The following is a 19,908-nucleotide window of genomic DNA, read 5'->3' as shown; positions in this document are numbered from 1 at the left end:
CTGGTGAAAATTGCTTTTGTTCTTTAAAATAATGCCCAAGCAATAGTTACTTTGGAGAGGAAGTTAATATAGAATTAAAGCAAAAGTTCTGAAACTCAAGGGCATGCCCTCTGGAGAAGTCCTCCACTTCCCCTTTCCCCATCTTTTTTGAGCCTTGGGAGTAGAAATTGTTATTTGAGCAGTTTACATTCATTGATCAGTTAGTATTTCGGAAGGTTAAATGCTTTGAATAGTTTCTTGTTTATTCTTCTACAGTTAGATACTGCTATTATTCTCAACTTTACACATGAAGAAATGGAGGTGTAGCCAGCAAAAGGCAACGTTAGAACTGATTCTGAAGCCCAAATTTCTTCTAAAACATTACCCTTCATTAGTTAGTCCTAGAAATACCTTAAAGAAAGTAACAATTGCTATAAAATGCTAAAATTAGTCATACCTACACTGAGGTTATAAAGTAAGTGATATGGTCATACTGCATGGTGGGAACATCAATAGAAGTGACCTTCCTGAAGGACAAGTTGTAATATTTACCAGAAGAATTTTAAGTGCTAGTACCCTTTGTTTTCATTATTGAAGTACTAGAAATTCACCCTAAAGATTAACTGGCAGTGGTATAAGTGGAAGACGTTCAGTGTAAAGAACTAACAACTAGTGTCCTCCAGATGGGAGTCGGTTAAATTATGGTGCAGCCATGAAAAAAAAAGAAGATCTATATATTCCAAAATGGAAAAATCATTACGATTTAGTAAATTTCTAAAAAGTAGGTACAGATAGTATGCATAGTATTATTGCTTTTGTAGTATAGTAATTAAAAAATACATATAGAGGCCAGGAGTGGTGGCTCACGCCTATAATCCTAGCACTCTGGGAGGCCGAGGAGGGTAGATTGCTCGAGCTCAAGAGTTCAAGACCAGCCTGAGCAAAAGTGAGACCCCATCTCTACTAAAAATAGAAAAACTGAGGCAAGAGGATCACTTGAGCCAGAGTTGGAGGTTGCTGTGAGCTATGACGCCACAGCACTCTACCCATGACAACAGCTTGAGACTCTGTCTCAAAAAAAAAAAAAAAAATACATATAGAAAGTGGATTGATGGATACATTGGCATATAAATAATGTTTTTTCCCTGAAAGGAAATGCAAGAAGCTATCAACAGTAGGTAACTTTGGAAAGAATAACTGAGTCATTATTTTTGTGCCATTTGGAAATATTTGGGCTCTTAAAATTTTGTTTTCCCTATTTTTTCCATTAAAAAATGTAATACTTCATTAAATCTTTAAATAAAATCCAAATAGCTAGCATTTATTGAGGCTTCATAATGGTCAAAGGACGGTGCCAAGCACTCTACCTATATTTCCCCATTATATTCTCACTTTAAATTTTTTTACAAGTGAGGAGTTAGAGGCTCAGACAGGTTAAATCACTTGCTTGAGGTCACACAGCTGCAAGGTGGGCGGTGGTACAATTTCAATGTCCCTCTGCCTAATTTCAGAGCCCTAGGTCTCAACTTCCAGGCCCATACTCTTCTAATTGGTTTTTATACTCTCATTTCCCTATTGAAAGTACACTGGCAAACAACTGGAGTCTGATGAGATACTGTATTTGAAAATACTTTTCTAAGTATAGAGATGTTTGGAGAGGGTGGGCAGGGACAGGGAGTACGTTTAAGTTAAGCAGATCTGTCCACTCACCCATAGACAGTGGGATATTGTTTTTTGATGAAGTGGAGATCAACAACTTTCTTTTGTTCCTCCTTTAAAATATTATAAAGTTATATTTTCTCCCTTCTCCCTAATACCTGATCATTGTTTAAAAACTAAAATGATATAGAGAAATAAAGTCCTTTCGTAATACTTCTCATCCATAATTACTTTGTTTCAGATTTCTATATAACTACTGCACATAATCACATACTTTATATAAATGGGAACACCTTTCAGTCTTTTGCTTTTTCAGCTTTACAATATATCTTGGCCATCTTTTTAAATCAACACTTACAAATCTATTATACTTTTCTAATAGCTGCACAGTATTCCATTTTGTGACTATATATGTATATAATTTTAAAAACCATATAATGAAGAACACTTAAGTTACTTACAGTTATTTGCTTTTCTCATCAATGCTGTAATGAATATCCTCCCTAAGAAAGTTTAGAAGGATCTTCAGACTGTGTGACAGTTGTCCACCCTACAGTTAATGAGAGTGCCCCCAAAGGAGTCTGTTCTGAGGGAAGAGTACGTTTCACTGTGTAGAGAAACAACTGTCTCCAAAACACATTCAGATACAGTTGCCAACAGGTGAAACGACCTCAAAAAGAACTCCCTGTTTTGACAGTTTAGTAATAGAACAGAGACTTGCTGTGATTGCTCAACACTGGCTGGATCAGAAGAGGAATTTCCAGAGTCAGTTACAAGCACTGCTGGTGGAGGGCTGTGGATTCCATTAGACGTTCTGGAGACAGCTAGCTAGTCAGGGAGATGAGCAGCAAAGCTCCAAATCAGGCAACAGCACGTGTGGAAGGAGCAGTGACCTATGGGAGACTCATAACTCATAAACCAAACCTCTTCCAGCAGAGGGCAGTGCCTCAAATATCAGGCAGGACCCAGGCCAGCTGGAGCCAGAGCTGGGGACTTCGCTGGAGAGATTACACCAGCGTGTGACCAACAAGAAATCGAACTAAACTGTCCTTTGAATACTGTAAGTGACATTGGGGAATCCTCAGGGAGGGAAAGTGAGACCTCACACTACAGTGATTTGCCAGGGTTCTTATGTCTTAACAATTTGGGTTGAGTAATAAATCTTTTTTTTTTTTTTTTTTTTTTTTTTTTTTTTTGTAGAGTTTAGCCATTTAGGGCTTGTAAGTAAGAGAATTTGGAATCATTTTAACTAAGCTGGCCAAGTCTGTCAGGTTTCCGGGTGCATGCTCGAATCAAAAAGGGCCCTGTGATCTAACACAAAGTTTAAAGTTAGCAAAAGGAAAGGAATGTTAGAAGTAACAATTTTATCTAAAAATAGAAACTGAGTGTCTAAAACTAGAGTTGTTATTTACTTTTCAGTATGATGGATGGCCTTTACAACAAAACTCTAACATGAAAGAGACAGCCATGCAAACTGCTATGCATGCAGATATCAAAAATGAAAAAATTAGTCTGTAAACCTAAGCCATTTCCAATTAACTCTTCCCTGAATATTGGTTACCTTTTGTGCTGTGTAGTGGTTGGAATCAAGAGACAAAGCTGAGTAGAGTTACCATAAAGTCTATTTCCAAGCCTTGTGATTAAAACAAAACAAAACAAGAGTGACTTTGGTATTTGCCGGAGGAGTCGAGGCAGGTTTGCTAAATGATAAAAGTACTGTTTGTCTGGCACGGCTAAAACGCACCACGTACAAAATCAGAGCAATACTTTAGTCTAAGGGTAGTTTGCATTTCTCAGAAAAATAACCAAGGGTGAGAAATACCAGCAAAGAGAATAAACTTTCTGGGCTGATTTGGTTTCCCTACAAGTTCTAGTCCAGGGATATTTGACGTCCTCTCGGTGCTAGATTATTAGCTGGCAGTCCGGCACCGGCCAAGGAGCGGCTCCAGTCCTCTGGCCCGGCTGCGGAGGCTGAGAGGCCGAGGGGCTTCTGCAGGTTTGTGGGTGGGACGGTCAGCAGTAGCTGCGGGCGGGAAACGACGGACGCTGCTCACGAAGGCCCTTTCCGAAGGCCATAGTCCGACTCAACACCGTCCCCGGCCGGCTCGCTAGCTCCGCAGGGCGCGGCCCCAGCGATACCAGACTCTCCCCGAAGAGGTGGGACTTTCCCCACCGGAAGTGATCCCGTCCAGTCTCGGGGAACTGGGGCACCTCAGCCAGTGTGTCGGGGAAACCCTTCCGGGTGTGTGCTGGGGGGGGGGGGTGGGGGGTGGGTGAGAAAAAAAAAGAGGTGGGTTAGCCTGGAGGCCTTGCGGCCGCCGCCGCCGGACGGCCCCTGCCCGTTTCCCCTCCGCGAGCAGTCGCGCTGGGGCCGCGCTGAGACAGGACCAGCGGGCGGCCATGGCCTTGGCGTGACAGAGCCTCCCGGGCGGCCGGGCGGGTGCGGACGGCAGGGTAAGCGGCTGTGACGGCTGGGCGGCGGCAGCCTAATCCGGGTGGGAACTGGGGGAGGCGGCAGCCAGAGCCGCTATTTTGGGTTGGGGGGTCAGGAGGGTAATGTGCGCCCCTTTCCCCTTCACAGGCCGGACGACCCCCGCGGGACCCGGGGCCCAGAGACCCGCCCCGGCAGCAGTGACAGGAGTGGAGCCCTCAGGCCTGGGCCGGCTCGGCGGCGCGAGCAGGAAGCGGGGTCCTTGGGCCCCTTTGTGTGAAGGGCGGGGGAGAACGCTGGGCAGCCCCTGGCTGCGGGCTCCTGGGACGCCTGCCTCGCCGCGGGGCACCCCCAGGCGCAGTTCCCACCCCTTCCCTCCTAGGGGCACGCTTCTCCTCCCCACCTTCGCTGGGCTTCTCCCAGGCTCGCCCTCCTCCCCACGCCCCCTGCCTGGGCTTCAGTTCCTATAGGAAGGGTATTACCATCTCATCCCCACCCACCCCGACACTCCGCTCTTTCCCCTCCCCCCCTCCTTTAACTTCCTCTTCTTCCCCTGTTGGGCCCTCTGCTTCTCTGCACTCTCCTCCCCAGTTCGCAGATTTCCTCCCACCTTCCGCCTAGTCTAGCCGCGCTGCCGCTAGCGGGGTGTTATTTTCCCCCGGTGTGGTAGGAGTTGGTGAAGGTGAGACTCATGAGGGAGTACAAGGTAGTGGTGTTAGGGAGCGGAGGGGTTGGCAAATCTGCCCTTACTGTGCAGTTTGTCACTGGGACTTTCATTGAGAAATATGATCCCACCATTGAAGATTTCTACCGCAAAGAGATCGAAGTGGACTCTTCCCCCTCCGTGCTGGAAATTCTGGACACTGCAGGAACTGAGCAGTTTGCCTCCATGAGAGATCTCTACATCAAAAACGGCCAAGGTTTCATCCTGGTTTATAGTCTGGTTAATCAACAGTCTTTTCAGGTAACCAAACCAAGTCTTGTAATTTGTTAGAAGGGGGTGTGGTAATCCTACATCTACTTCTGGTTTGCTTGAACCGTGAGTTAATGACTATGTTTAGCTTTTGCAAGTTAGACATGGTGCATTCTTGAGGTTACTCCTGGCATGGAAAAGTATCGGGTTGTGTCTACAGAGAGTACTGAAGTAACAAACGTCAACAAATATTTTAAAGCTATTTTTAAGTCAAAGAAAAGTGAAAGAGAAATCGGTCAGTTTGTGTATGTTTAGACTGGTATAAACTTCTGAAGTTGCTTGCTCAATTCAAGTATTGATTAACTTAGCGAAACATCGAGTAGATAATCTGGGGTAAATAGAGCACTTTGGAAGGAAAATTATTTGGAGCCCATTATCTGTTGCACAGATTAAGTCCTCTGTGTCTGCCGCCCCTTCCATGCCTCTCTCTTCTTCCAAGTTTCTCCACTAGATTTATAAATCTTAGTGTTGCAAGATGAAGAACTCTAAAACTGGCTTCTAGACATTTTACTTACTTACTTGGGGCATGTAGAATAAAGAGAGGTTATTAATTGAAAAGACTTGTAGCTAGAATTAATAATCAACAAAAGTTAAGAATGACGCTTTTCTCCAGTTGATCCAAATTGTTTCTGGTAGCCTGTTTTATGGAAAAGACATGGACCTGGGAACGCTGAACAAGTGCAGATTTCTTACCCTGGCCAGTTGGTTAAACTAGATGTAGTTCAGTTTCCTCGGAAAATCTGTCTTGTCCTTCACTGGGAGACACATTGAAAGTTTAACGTTATTTTAAGAGATGCAATAAATGTTGCTATTTATTCCTTGAAAATAAATAACCTCATATTGACCCATTATATTGACCTTCATTGATTTAGGAAATGGATATTTTTCTGCATTTAAAGGTATGCACTTAATGTTGCTTACTTAAGAGACCTTAAGTGCTTCAGCCAATACGATGTGCTAATTCTACTTTTTAAATTAAAGTCCGATAGTGAACTTTTCCAGGAACCTGATGTAGCAACTTCAAGGATTTTTTTTTTTTAAGATAATAAGTTTTGGGTAAAAGAATTGAAGCTATTATGACCAAACTAAAGTTCATTTTATGTAGGCTTAAATTCCAAAGCAATAGTATGATAAAAGCATTTTCCTCAGAAAGTACCAAAGTGCTAAAGGTGCTGTTTGATGGGGATTTTCTTTCTAAAGGATCCTCCGGATATTTGTTATTCTATCAGCTTACTCTCCAGAGGCTGAGTGTCTTTCCAAGGCTGTTTCCATAAGATATCTACTTCTGTTATAGACATAAATTGGAATTGAAAAACTGTGCCAGTATTTCAATGAAGACGTAGTCTTTTGAGCCCAGATACCATAAGTTTGGATTCTTAGCTGAACCTGGGTTTCCGTGAAGACAAAGGGAAAAGAAGGTTAACCTAGGAGACTGAGTTTATGTGATCAAACCAAATTGTTGCAAATATCTAGTGACTGTATTTTTAAAAATTTTCACAGCCCCTTGTTTTTTCCTTTGACCCATGTGTAAATGTTTTTTTTACGATAACTGTCCAAATTAAACACGTTTTATATTTAAGGCAAACCTTGTAAGTTATGAAGAATCACAAAAAATTGTGATTTTTTTTTAGAATTAGTGTCTTAAATTGGTACTTTTCCCCCTCCAAAACCTGATGCTACTGCAGAATTGCTAAGACTCTTTTTCACTTCTGTAATTAATTATAACTACTTGGAAAACATTATACATGTGAGGGAAAAATCGAGCAGTAAAAACAAACGTAGGCAAAGAAAATTATGACTTCCTCCAACCAGACTCCCAAGTAGTTGCTCACAGTTAAAATAATTTCTAGTGTATTTTAAGTTGTTTGGTTTTACTGAAGTAAAGGCACACCATTCAATTTAAAATGAAACATTTAACTGTATTAATCTGTTCTTATTTCTGATAATCTAAGTGTTACAAAGGGTTTTTATCCCCCGCTTAAAACACTTTCTCTCAAACCCTCTTGCTACATGGCTGGGAATGCATAGATGCTGTAATCCTGTGCTAGGATAACAGGTGTTACAAGAAGTGATGACAAGCAGGCAGGTTTAGGGAGAATGCCAAACATCCTTATGTATGAATAGATTACTCATATTTAGGAACTTGCTTTTTTAATCAATATGTGGAAGGAAGTGATTATGTGAGTATTAAGGATACTGTGCAACCTATGTTATATTCTTGATGTAAACCCCACAAGTAGGGACTGTGGAAATTATCGAGCTCCTATATCAGTTGACAAAATGCCAACATTTTCTCTGTGTGATTTTATTTTGAATTAAGCTGTATATACTCAGAGCTGACTTTTTGTAATGTTATAATATTGATATTATGGTTTTGCAAATAGCATTTTTTTCTTTCTCTTTGTGATTGTTTGAATAGGATATCAAGCCAATGAGAGATCAGATTGTCAGAGTGAAGAGATATGAAAAAGTCCCACTGATCCTAGTGGGAAATAAAGTGGATCTGGAACCAGAAAGAGAGGTTATGTCTTCAGAAGGCAGAGCTCTTGCTCAAGAATGGGGCTGCCCTTTCATGGAGACATCGGCAAAAAGTAAATCAATGGTGGATGAACTTTTTGCTGAGATCGTCAGGCAAATGAACTATTCGTCCCTGCCCGAGAAGCAAGATCAGTGTTGTACAACTTGCGTTGTCCAGTAAAAAAGATAACCTCAATCATGGCCATACCGAGCAGGTTAGTTGTTGAGGGAACTGTATGTGCCAGATAGTATTTTGGTTTTGATCAAATGTAACAAAAAGCTGGTTAATATTGATACACATGGAAGTACCTCAAATTTATTTATTTTTAAAATAATGTTTTCTTTAGTACAAAATAGTAAACATTAAATGAAGAAAAAAATAAAGATAATCAAAGGAAGGTAAGAAATTGCCTATATTTTCATAACAGATTTTTTAAAATAAATTCTCTGCTTTATTAATAACATTTCGTTGGATTGATTTAAAGCACCTTTTCTCTGTTTTTCTGATTTAGCACCAAAAATGCAGAGGACAGCATTCCATAATAATTTCAGAAGATGATTCGTTTTGCGATGTTTTCAACCCTTTTATATTTTTACATCTCAGGCAAGAGAATTGCTATAATTAAAATAATCAATTTACTAATCACCCAAGTACTTGATTTAACAGAATGATTATTTAATCAAATTCATCTGTACCTTGTATTGGAGGCACTTAAGTGACCTCTGATAATAACAGATTATACTAGTACATATACCTTGACTTCATTATGAATATATGGTCCACATGAGAATCTGGTTAAATCATCTGTGCTATATTAGAAGGAACAATCCCAAGCACAAGAAGCTTTTTTTGTTCAGCTTAGTAAATAATGGAATTAATAACAACAATAAGCCTTACAGCCTTTCATTGAGTTAAATGATAACAGTTTTTTAAATGAAGGAGGTTTTTTTAAAGTACAGGTATATAAAATTTACTGAACATTTAAAACAAAATTATTTTTATTCATATCATGATTTTTCCATCTAGATTATAATTGAGCAAATAGTCTCACTTAGGCAATAACACTTAGATAATAAAACAACCAATATTGTGGATGACTGAGAAACCACAGCAAATGCCAGACTAGCCTGACAGTATCAGGAATGAAATTGATCTTCCTGAGCCAAGGCTGACCTCGAGTGTAGGAGGCAGTGTTGTAAATGGCAACAGGCATTTCAGATCACAGTGATGATTCCTAATCAAAGGTCTGGCTTTATATGTGCTCCCTGGAGAAAAGACTAACGGTCCCTAATTTATCTTTTCAGACAAGGTTTCCTGTCAGATAGTGTCATCTTCGGAAATGAAGAATGACCACAGTGCTTTATTCAAAATGCTTTCACTCATCAGCCTTTAGCATACCAGAATATGATGAAAACTCATTTATTTTCTTGTATCTAGCGCATCTGTTACGTTATGAAGTCAGTGTTCAGACTGTGCTGCAGCTTATGTTTGGTTGATAGCATTGAACTTGCAGCATAGCCTTTTGAGAAGAGGACAAGCATATGGCTTGAGTCCCAGGTTTCTTGCTTTTGTAATCTTGCTTCTTAAATCATAAACCAGCTTCAAGTTTGAACAAGTTTTGTGTGGTGATTGCATCTTTATCATTATGCCCTATTTTTTTCTGATACTTTTAACTGGGCAGTTGACATAAGCATACACATTTTGTTTTAGTTTTATCATCTTTATAAAAAATTAACGAACTCCCACAAAATGTTCCCATCATTTTTTTTTGTCATTTATGTAGACAACTATAGGAAGTAAACTGAATAAAATTGGTCTCACATGCAAAGGGGCCAGCTATCTCAGCCTTATTGGCAAATGGATAATTTCTAAAGCTATTTTAAATCTTTTTTTATACTGAATTATTTCATTTTGTAATTTTTTGTGATCTGAATTATTGTTGATCTGTTTAATTAGCTATACGGATGAGTATATAGTTACCTATATGGATGAGTATATATTCTTTTTCATATCTCAAGCCAACTATGTTTATTTTTGTCTATATACTAAAAACCAAAAATTACTACTATCAGTACCAATAAGTACTCATTTTTATAGTAATGGTTCACTTGCCCTGTATAGTTTTTTGTTTGGTTTATGTTTTGTAAGCAGAATACATAAATGATGGTATGGGCATTGAAATAAAATAACCAATTAGCTGAATTTCTAAAAATATTAAAGGGAACTCCCTAAGATCTTTTAGAACAGATCACATTCTATGTGGTTCCCCTCCCCCCCCACATCAAATAAGATTGAACTGAGCATATGGACGTCTGTAATCTGAAGCTAGTAAAGTTTGTAGTTGGTCTTACACTGAAAAAATAGATGATAGATTTTGAATCTTGTAGCTTGAGTTAATGGAATCCTGAAGTCTGTCTCCGATCTAGATTGATGATCAAACTTTAACACGTAAAGGTTATTTGAGAAATGTTTGTCTTTAATATAGTACTTTGTCCCAGTTAGAAATAATAGGACTTAAGTCGGAAAAACTGCAATTGTTATTAATTGGATCCTTTGAACTGAGAGGAAAAATTTATTAATGCTGTTTGCTTCTGATAATTCCTCACATTTATTTCTTAACACCTTTTAATTTAGGTCACTAGTCTCTTACGCAATACCTGTTTATCTGCATGACTCCTCAGATTGTTTCCTCACCTTTTATCCTTTCGTTGGCAATAATTTTGGTGTAAGTCCAGAAACATGGCCAGATTTGTTATATACTGTCCTCATCTTGAATTCTTTACTGCCTCGAGAGGCTTATCATCAAGTGCTTTTTGAAGGACTTCTTTCACTGTGCAGCAGTGGTGTGATAGAAACCCGAATCAGTGTTAAAGCCCTAGTCTAATTTTATTCACTACATCATAGCTCTTCTGTATTGGTATAAATAATTGGCAGTTCATTGTTTTGGTATATTTGGTATATTGAGAAGGATAGATGTTTGGTCAGTAATCCTATGATACTAGAAAAAAAGTAAATCACAGTGCTTTGAGAATTCAGGGAAAGGAGAGGCCACATCCAGTTAAAGCAGAGTTTCTCAGCGTTCTGGGATCTTTGCTGTTTGGGGCTTTCCTGTGCATTGTCAGAATTTTAGCAGCCTCTCTGGCTTCCACCCACTGGATGCCAGTAGCATATCCCTTGTCCCTCCCATTATAACAACAAGAGTATCTTCAGAAATTGCTAAATGTCCCCTGGTGGGGAGGGGCAAGATCACCCGTGATTGAGAACCACTAAGTTAAATGAATTGGGGAGCAATAGCATTTGAATCAGGCTGTGAAGAATGAGTAGGACTTGAAGGGATGACAATGTTGCTAGGAGGATTTCCAAATAGAAAGAATGCCAAGGAGAGCATAATAATGTCCTAAAATATTCTGTAAAATCTCTGAAAGCAAGGGGGGAAGTACAGTAAAGTTATCTCTTCAGTATGACAGTATGGTATACCCTTTTGGAAAATAGATGAGTTTTCAAGGATTTCTATGTCTCAGTTCAGTATTGATGGAAATTAATATACAGAATGAAAACTGGGGAAAATGGGTGTTTTTCATTATAGTTTGTAAGATCCTGCAAGATTTTATACCATTTTTCTCAGTGTATTATGGAATAGATTCTCCCAACTAGAGTAAATGGTATGTAAGAGTACCACACACCAGGAAGCAAACTGAAAGAACAAAGATCATTATTTATGTCAGCTCCAGTTCATTATTTATGTCAGCCTGGAGAAAAAAGGGAGATTCTTGAGTCAAGACTAGCACATCATTTCACATGGCAGCAGAATGCCTGGGATGTTAACAAAGGCTCCTGAAAGGCTGAACCATCTATGAATGTCATTTTAGTGTAGTTGGACTTAATATTTCTAAATATAATACAATTGATTACATTTTCAAGATAAAAAATAAAAATCTATAATCATAATTTTTTCTAATCTTTTTTCCAGCTTTTTATTAGATATGGTATGCTGGGGATTTAGCAAATGTGAGGGGAAAATCCTCAAAATTAACTCCCATTGTGCACTTCAAAATTTCCTATTCAAGTTAACTATCAATCATCATTAAAATACTGGGGTTGAATTATGTTTTAGAAGTTACGGTTTTATTTGATACTTCCTTTTTTTTTCTTCCCCATTTTGCGTATCATTTTGAGTGGGGAAAAAGGCTTATTTACAATACTGTCATCCAGTTCACATGGTTTAGTCAATATGTGGTGAACGACTTGAATGGAGGAAGAAGAGTGTTGTGGGTATTATGTATAATGAAAGCCCACAGTGACCTAGGGAAGAAGGGAACTACAAAGCTACTTTGTCTTTTTGCTACTCCTAATTCTCCCAGACCTTCACTGACCTCCACAAGATTCATGGTTTGAGACAGTTCAGAGTGAACAGGTGCCTAGTTAGACCTGCTCTGGGTGTGGAGGTGTCAGGTCATTAGAATGCCTCTTTGTATATCTGCTCCCTCTTTAATTGCTTCCTTTTAACTTCAAGATTAGGTTTTTATTGCAGAATGAAATGCACATGAGCCATTCTGTTTTACTCCATTACCTCTCTGGCTTAGAATGAACCATCAGTAGATTTAACAAAAATTGCGTCATGGAGTTGGAGAATTGCCACTGCGGAAGTGTTCTAGGCATACTATAGGAAAGATTCTCCTCGTGGGAGTAGACTTCTCAGTGGAAGTTTACAATTCAGAAGATAATATCAATAAGAACAAGTTAAGTCCTTTCAGCTGCTGGAAAAACTTATCCAGTCAAAAACATTCTCTAATTAGCCATAGTTTTAGGAATATCGGATTTAGAAAAAGCAATTTAGAGTTGAAGTGGGCAGTATCTTACCTGGGTGAATTCAAAGCTAGCAGCTGGAATCAGATCACTAGGCTTATATTACTGTTTATTATCACTGGACATTGTCATACTATTTGAGATCTCAGAATTGAATTCATTAATTTAAACTTTTGGAGATTTTAGGTCTGACCCATAAGAAAAATAGCTAATACTTTCCCTTCTGTTGGTTCACTGTAAATATTTAGTGTGCCTGCTTTTCTTCAAGTGTGGTTCCACCGCTGTTCAAGAATTGTGTGCCTTAGGTTCAACTTTCATTCTCTGATGAGTGACAGTGAGCTCTTTTAACCACCTAGTCCTCTCACTGTACTTCCAATAAGCTTCATGAGTATTATGCAAATTAGGATAGAGAAATGAAAAAAGATAACTTAGCAAAAAATATAAGCTTTATCAGAATTCAGTCTGCTATTTTGCTAATGTAACTGGCATATGAAAATGCTGAATGAAAAATGTGAATTTTTATTTTGTTTTGTTTTGGGGGTTTTTTGCAGGTTTTTTTGCCTGGGGCTGGGTTTGAACCTGCCATCTCCGGCATATGGGCGCTGTGCCCTACTTCTTTGAGCCACAGGTGCCACCCTGAAAAATGTGAATTTTTAATAAAATTCATTTTATTAAATCCCCAGAACATTATATATCTAAAACTAGAAAAAAAATTAAAAGTGATTATGATATGGTAAGTCCGATTAAGCTAAAAAGACATTCATAAACTGTTAATCTTTTCAGGAGCCTTCATTACCCTCCCAGACATTCTGCTGCCAAGTAAAATGATGTGTTAGTCTTAAATCAAGAATGTCCTTTTTTCTTCAGGCTGACGTACATAATGATCTTTGTTCTTTCAGTTATGTGTTTGTCTTGTATACTATTTACCTCACTTGGGAGACCCTATTTCATAATTTCCTGAGCAAAATATTTGGACCATTTGTTGTATTTTGTAATCTGCCATATCATATTAGAAAAAAATGAAACCAAACAGTCAAGAAAGAATTTGAGTTTAGATTTCTTGGTGTCTTGCTGGAGACTCAAGAGTGAGGACAAGGATAACTTGAAAGCAGCGAGTTATAGTTTTACAACATGTCTAGATGTCATATCCTTTGAGTTAAAAAAGTATTAATTTGACCAGTTACCTTTAAAGCTTCTAGGATTTTTTTTTTTTTTTTTTTACTTTTTTTGGGTTGCTGTTGAGACAGAGACCCACACTTTACCCTGAGCAGAGCGCAGTGGCATCATAGCTCACTGCAGCCTCAGACTTGGGCTGGGGGCATCCTATTGCCTCAGCTTCCCAAAGCCGCTGGGATTGTAGGCACTCACTGTGGTGCCTGGTTGAGTTTTTCATGTTTTTTAATGAGTCGGGGTCTTGCTGTCCCTCAAACAAGGCCAGAACTCCTGAGCTCAAGCAATCCTCCCTCCTCAGCCTCCCACAGTGCCGGGATTACAGGCGTTAGCCACCCCACCCAGCTACAATTTTTTTTAAAATAAATGAGAATGTTATTTAAATAAATGAGAAAATTTTGCTGTCACTGTGGAGCAAGAATATTCACATTTTGCATTCTATGAAATCCTAATCTAAAAGAGCCTATTGTTTTTGCTTATTGCAAGCTTTTGCTTCAAGATTTATTACTGCAGAGAATTATAATTTATTACTCTCTAAAAAAGTAGCAAGTGCCACTACTTTGTTTAAAGGTATGTCTAACGTTAATAGTGTTGAATCTGACTCAGGATTTATCTATATCTCTTGATTTCACCAAAGTATTGTCATCCTGTGGAATGTAGATGGACCAAATGTTAACCAGGTTTTTAGAAGGCGGAAGGTTATGAATATGTCACCTTGATTATGGTTAGTAAGATGCTTTGTATTAGTAATGTTTCTTTTGGCTAGAAAAAAATATCTTAATTTGATTTCAAAGAATGCTTGAACTACTAAATCTTCACATGTTACAAGTCTTCAGTATTTAAGACGATCATTTGAAAATCCTAAGCTTTTTATAATTTCTTTTAAAATTTATTTTATTTTAAATAAAATCATTTATTTTTAAATTAATAGCAATATTAATTCAGGTTGAGTGAAGTCTAATTGGAATACTAAAAAGTCTTCACAAGGAATTGCATATATAATGAAATACTGTTTAAGTAAGTATAGAAATTTCAATTAGGGGAAAAGAATATAAAGGTCCTTAGTCTGGATATCAAAGATACAATTCTGGTCTTCTAGAAATGTACAGAATAATTGGGAAATGAAAAATTTATACCAACCCTTTAAGGAAAGTAATTTTTATCCTTTTTTCAATGATGATGAAACTGGACTTAAGCTTAAATAACCAGTGTCTTAACAACTTTAATGCAAAAAAAGTCTTAATTTTAATTGTAAAAGATGTGTATATAATCATTTTTAAAGAGGTAGACTTTTGTTCTAATGTGTTTAGTTGACAGAATTTCAATAACTATGAGCAGAGTGATGTTCTTTAAAAGTAATTGTTTTATCATAGAATTGCTAGTAAAGTATTCACTCAGGGTCTTTGAACACTTATAAAAGTGTAGCTGTCAAGTGAAATTAAAATTATGCATTTATAAACATTGATAGAACCCATAAATGATCTTAAACTGGTTTTACGTGGCATTCTTTCATAGTTGCTGTTCTTTTGTTTCTGACTTTGTGATAACATTTTTTATCTTCCACGTTAAAAAAACAAATACAATTCCCTCCCCTAGAAGCTATTTGGTGATTCAGCACAGTTGAAGGACATTGTGTTTGTCAGAATGATAGATTCTCCCCACACCGGTATTAACTGGAAGGGCGGAAATCTATCAGCTGTAAGAGCAGAGACTAAGGAATCCCAATCACAGGAGAGGTTCCTGTGGTAGGAAGGATGCCCCAAAAAAGGGGAGAGCAGAGTAAGAAATATGAACTGCTCAGGGCACCTAGTAGGTGCTCAATATCTAGACCTTGAGGGAATCACATTTTCTTATTTTAAATTCCCAAAAGACTAAATTTAGAAAGTCTAGTAAACTGACAATTAAGTCATAATTAATTTGCAATTAATTCCAATACCATTTCCAGTTAAAATATGAAGAGATAAAGTTCAAAGTAGAGGGAACATTCGCCATAACTTTTATATTGCGAGATCATTTAAACCAGTAAGAACCTTGTAAGTATAATACAAGTATAAAATGTAATAATATTATAAAAATAAACTACAGTGGCTACACACACACACAGTACATTATATACAATGCACCATTACTGTTTTTCTAATTCTTAAGGACTTTTCAGGGCTACAGAAAATTACCTTTTTATTTAAACTAACAGTGAAATTCCACCGTAAGATCATTTTATCGTGTCACCATTTCCATGTGTATATAAATATGTTGTCAGTATTCTCTATTTAAGCCATAATCTATATTTCTACATTTTTATGACATTTTTATCTTAATTACAGATAAAACTCAGAGGAAATTTGCACAGATGCTGCTTTGGAGAACTTTACAACCTGGGTTGCAGAACTGAGCCTTGGTAAACCTGTCTCTATTACAGCATGTTGCCATACATCTAATTAAGTGCATAAGGTCTTTGGCCTTCAAGATCCATCGACCTTAAACAGGAATGCTTAGCACGTTTACCATATGTTTAAAATCCTTTCTTTATGAATCAGTTCTTTTATAGCTTTCTAAGTTCTTATTGATGGCTAATATGCAAGGGTTAATTTTTAATGTTTTAATTGATTTCTTTAATCAGTTTCTCAACTTGTATTTATTAAATACTCAAACTCAGTATTACCTACTCAATGCCTTTTAAAAGAAAGTTATAATGGAGAAAAATTGAGCCTTAAACAAATGGTTACTTCTGTATATTACCTCGTACCAGTGCTTCATCCTATTTGTAAAATCTTTCTCCTTTAAGTGGTTGGTTAATACTTCGAGACTTTGTTTACGTGTGGCAGTGTTGTAAAAAGAAACTAAAGATCACATTTTACCTGTACGGATGGGATATCCCTTTTCTTCAAGTGCAGTTTGTGATATGTTTTTGTAATTAACATGTTGTGAAAGTTACAATTCATATTTGAAATTGACTGTAGAGCATTTAGGTGAAGAGTTAAGCATTCAATTCCATTAGGTTTTCACATGTGTTAATCTCATTTACCGCATTGAATTGCGGCAGTAACATTTTCCTTTCTGTGAAGTTCTAAATTTAGTTATGACCTATTTAGCAATGCCTTTGAAAAGGGATATTGTATCCATGGTAAATTAATTGTATACTTAAACAGAGATAGCTCAGCTTTTGTAATTGACATCTAGTAGACTTCTGCACATGTAAAATTGAATTCAAATAAAATCATATACACTTTCTAGTTCTTAATATTTGTCTTTCTAAATAATAGTTTAAAGCAATATTTGTTAAAGTTTTCTTGCACTATCACAATTGCTTTTTAGTTATTTCTCAATAAGCATGTTTGTAGTAGAGACAAAAATCTGTAACAGGAGGAAGAATAGCGCCAAGTCTCTGGGCTATTTTTTATTTTTGCAAATGTGCTTTCTAATAGCCATTGCCTTCCATGTTGTTTACCTAATCAGCACATTTTGTCTGAATACTTGAACATTTTAACAGTAACACAGGTATAGAAACAGAAATGAAACTTATATAGAGTAATCTTTTGGTTCAGTTTTAACACCTTGACAATGAGCGCTTTTTCTAGCAATGATTTTTAAATTGTATAAGTTTGACAGTATTTTATTGTTGGGTTTTTATTTGTTTTTAGTTGTGTGCTTATAATTTGCAGAAGTTAGTAACTGCAGCTCACCTACTGCACCAAAGTTCTCGATTTTAGGAGCCCAGCTTTAGTCATTTGAACATGTTTCTAAATAAAACAAAATAAAAAACCAAAACAATACTTTTGATCTATAATAATAGCTCAATAACTTTGTCAAGGAAAGCTCTAATATATGCAGTGATGATTTATGGAAGGGTGTGGCAATTTTAAATTTATATTGTGTGTGATGTTCAAATAAAGAGATATCTACATTCATGTGATTTATTGGTCAGCATGACCATTAATTATTGAGTAGAAATTGATTAAACTTTGATTTCCTTTTTTTAAATGGTGTTGCATTTGATTCCTAATCAAACTCCTTTACAGTGAACTCTTGTACTTAAATTTTGAATTTTATGGTGAGATTGTAAGGGTAGAGGCAATTGAAACATTGTTCCTTACTTATTTATACATTGCTTGAAATAAACAATTTAAGTTTGCACTTTAATACCAAACTTAAAACCAAACACTTATTTCAAAGTAGGTTAACTGATCATGGTTCATCTTTATTAGTTTTGTGAAATTATAAAGGAATCAAATGATTCATGATGATTTAAATTTTCTGCAGTTTATTGATTTTTTTTTTATATAGTACTTCTTTCCTCTGGATAGTGTTCTCTCTTTCTTTCCCTCTCCCTGTGCTCTCTCCCTTCTTTCTCCCCTCTTCTCCCTCCCCCTCTCCCCCATCCTTCTCTCCCCCATCTCTCTCTTCTTCTTTCCCTCTCTGTCAGAATTACAGAGGTCATTGTCATTGACCTCAGCAGCAAATTTAACTTGAATTCACTTAAGATTATAGGAATCAGGGGAAAGTGATTTTAAAGGTGGTTTCTCCAGCACATTTTAAGAAAAGGGACCAAAAGTTATTTTAGCTTCCTCAGTAGATTGCATGTTGCTTATTAGGATAATAAATTAATATTAAATGCAATATATGTCTTGTCTTTACTATGGCATCTGTTTAGGAGTTGTTCAAATCACTGCAGTAGGGCTCTGCAAATAAAATCATGTAACCTATTATCATGGATCTAATGTACTGTAACTTTATCAATGAAAGGTAAAATCTTAAATAACAAGTACAAACATTGAACAATTACCTATAAAGATTTGTAAAAGTAAAATTTTTCCAATAGATTTCATTCTTGTCATTTTGTAAGACAACCCTGCAGTCCACCTGTTTGTAACTTTTTTAATAAAATTAGACATCTGTATTACTGAGGTTGGTTTCTTGGTTATTTGGTGTATTGCTTCATGTTCTAGATCTTTTAACTTATAAATCTTTCTCACAACTGAAAATCATTACTTTTTAATCAAAATGATAATATGTATTGAACTATATGTTTAAACAGAAGTTAAACATTTGCTCACTTATTTCTTCAGTCACCATTCTGCCATATTTGGGGGGAAACTGAGATATATACTCTAAAGTGTAATATATGATAAATTTGAATAGTTTGTAAGTAAATTATAAGTACAAAAATTATAAATAAAGGGTGAAAAAAGAGTTTGACTCATCTGCAGAAAATGGACCACTACAAATTTGATGACTGGGAGTTGTTGATGTATAAAATGTGTCAGACAATATTAAGCAATATAATTAAATTTTGAAATGCCAAATTAAGAAAATCCAACACAATTATCACTTTTATCCAGTGAAAGTTTTTGTCAGTCACTTTAATATACTGCCCTAACTCAGTATTTTTTTTTAATTTCAGATTAATATGAGGGTATATATGATTAGGTTACATTGTTTTCATTCCTAAAGTAAAGTCCGAATCGTAGTTGAGCCCACCACCCAGAAAGTGTATTATATACCCGTGCATAGTTCCTGTTGGGTGGGAACTTGCCAAACCCTCTCCCCACTACCCACTTCTTAAATTTGAATTTTTCTCTCAATTGTTGTTAATCTACTAGTTTCAAATTAGTCTTGAGTACATGTGATGCTTGTTTTTCTATACTTGTTTTCTGCGATACTTAGGAGAGGGTTTTCCAAATTCATCCAGGTTTTTCAAAAAGATACAGAATGTGTGTTGAGTACCTTGGATGCTCTCTTTTCCATTCTTACGATACTTTACTTAGGAGGATGTTCTCCAAATCCATCCAGGTAAATAAAAAAGATGTGAAGAGTCCATCTTTCTGGCTGAATAGTATTTCATGGTGTACATATACCACAGTTCATCCATTCGTGAGTTGACAGGCACAATACTAACATGAAACTAGTAGATGAACAACTACAAGCCCACACCAGAGAAAAACAAATTCAAGAAGGGCAGGAGGATGGATGAGCGTTGGTAAACTCTCACCTAACAGGCACAATGTAAGGGTATATGGCACACTTCCTGGGTGAAGAAGGGCTCTACTACAACTTTGACTTTACCTAACAAATGCAAACAATGTAACCTAATTATATATACCCTTATATTAATATAAAATTAAAAATATATCCATCTTTTTATGGCTGAATCTAACTTAGTATTTTTAAATGGTTAAAGTGAACAGATTTTTAAAATCAATGTTTTTTAAACCTATAACCTTTTGAAGTTGGAAAGATCTGTCCAAATGCATGGGGACTGCATGTAAAAAATATTTGTAAATCAATGGGTAGGTTTTTATCACTGTTATAACATATAGAAAATACCTTATTGGTTTTCAGTTGGGCTCCAAATACCTGGTAATAAGCTATATT

At 36.7% G+C, this 19,908-nt stretch overlaps 1 protein-coding gene across 3 annotated transcripts; it reads left to right on the top strand.

Moving 5' to 3' along the window:
* The first annotated feature begins 2,573 nt into the window (after nt 1-2,573).
* Nucleotides 2,574-18,440, top strand: RAP2C (RAP2C, member of RAS oncogene family). 3 transcript variants are annotated; one of them, XM_053580333.1, is made up of 4 exons: nt 2,574-2,698; nt 4,220-5,033; nt 7,462-7,774; nt 15,861-18,440. In XM_053580333.1, the coding sequence occupies exons 2-3, from the start codon at nt 4,761-4,763 to the stop codon at nt 7,738-7,740; spliced, it is 552 nt and encodes a 183-aa protein (XP_053436308.1). In that variant the 5' UTR covers nt 2,574-2,698; nt 4,220-4,760; the 3' UTR covers nt 7,741-7,774; nt 15,861-18,440. The 3 variants fall into 3 exon arrangements, with proteins under 3 accessions (XP_053436308.1, XP_053436309.1, XP_053436307.1); XM_053580334.1 differs by lacking the exon at nt 15,861-18,440 and adding an exon at nt 8,072-8,163 and having other exon boundaries at nt 2,577-2,698; XM_053580332.1 differs by lacking the exon at nt 2,574-2,698 and adding an exon at nt 3,910-4,092.
* Nucleotides 18,441-19,908: the final 1,468 nt, after the last annotated feature.

Source organism: Nycticebus coucang, chromosome X (assembly GCF_027406575.1).
Source record: "Nycticebus coucang isolate mNycCou1 chromosome X, mNycCou1.pri, whole genome shotgun sequence".
Lineage (NCBI taxonomy): Eukaryota > Metazoa > Chordata > Mammalia > Primates > Lorisidae > Nycticebus > Nycticebus coucang.
This window is presented reverse-complemented; position numbering and strand designations above follow the sequence as displayed.

Bases quoted from the DNA above. Each gene is read 5' to 3' on its own strand.
- RAP2C (XM_053580333.1), top strand. From the start codon at position 4,761: ATGAGGGAGTACAAGGTAGTGGTGTTAGGGAGCGGAGGGGTTGGCAAA. The intron at 5,034-7,461 runs GTAACCAAACCA...TTGTTTGAATAG, and splicing joins TTAATCAACAGTCTTTTCAG to GATATCAAGCCAATGAGAGA.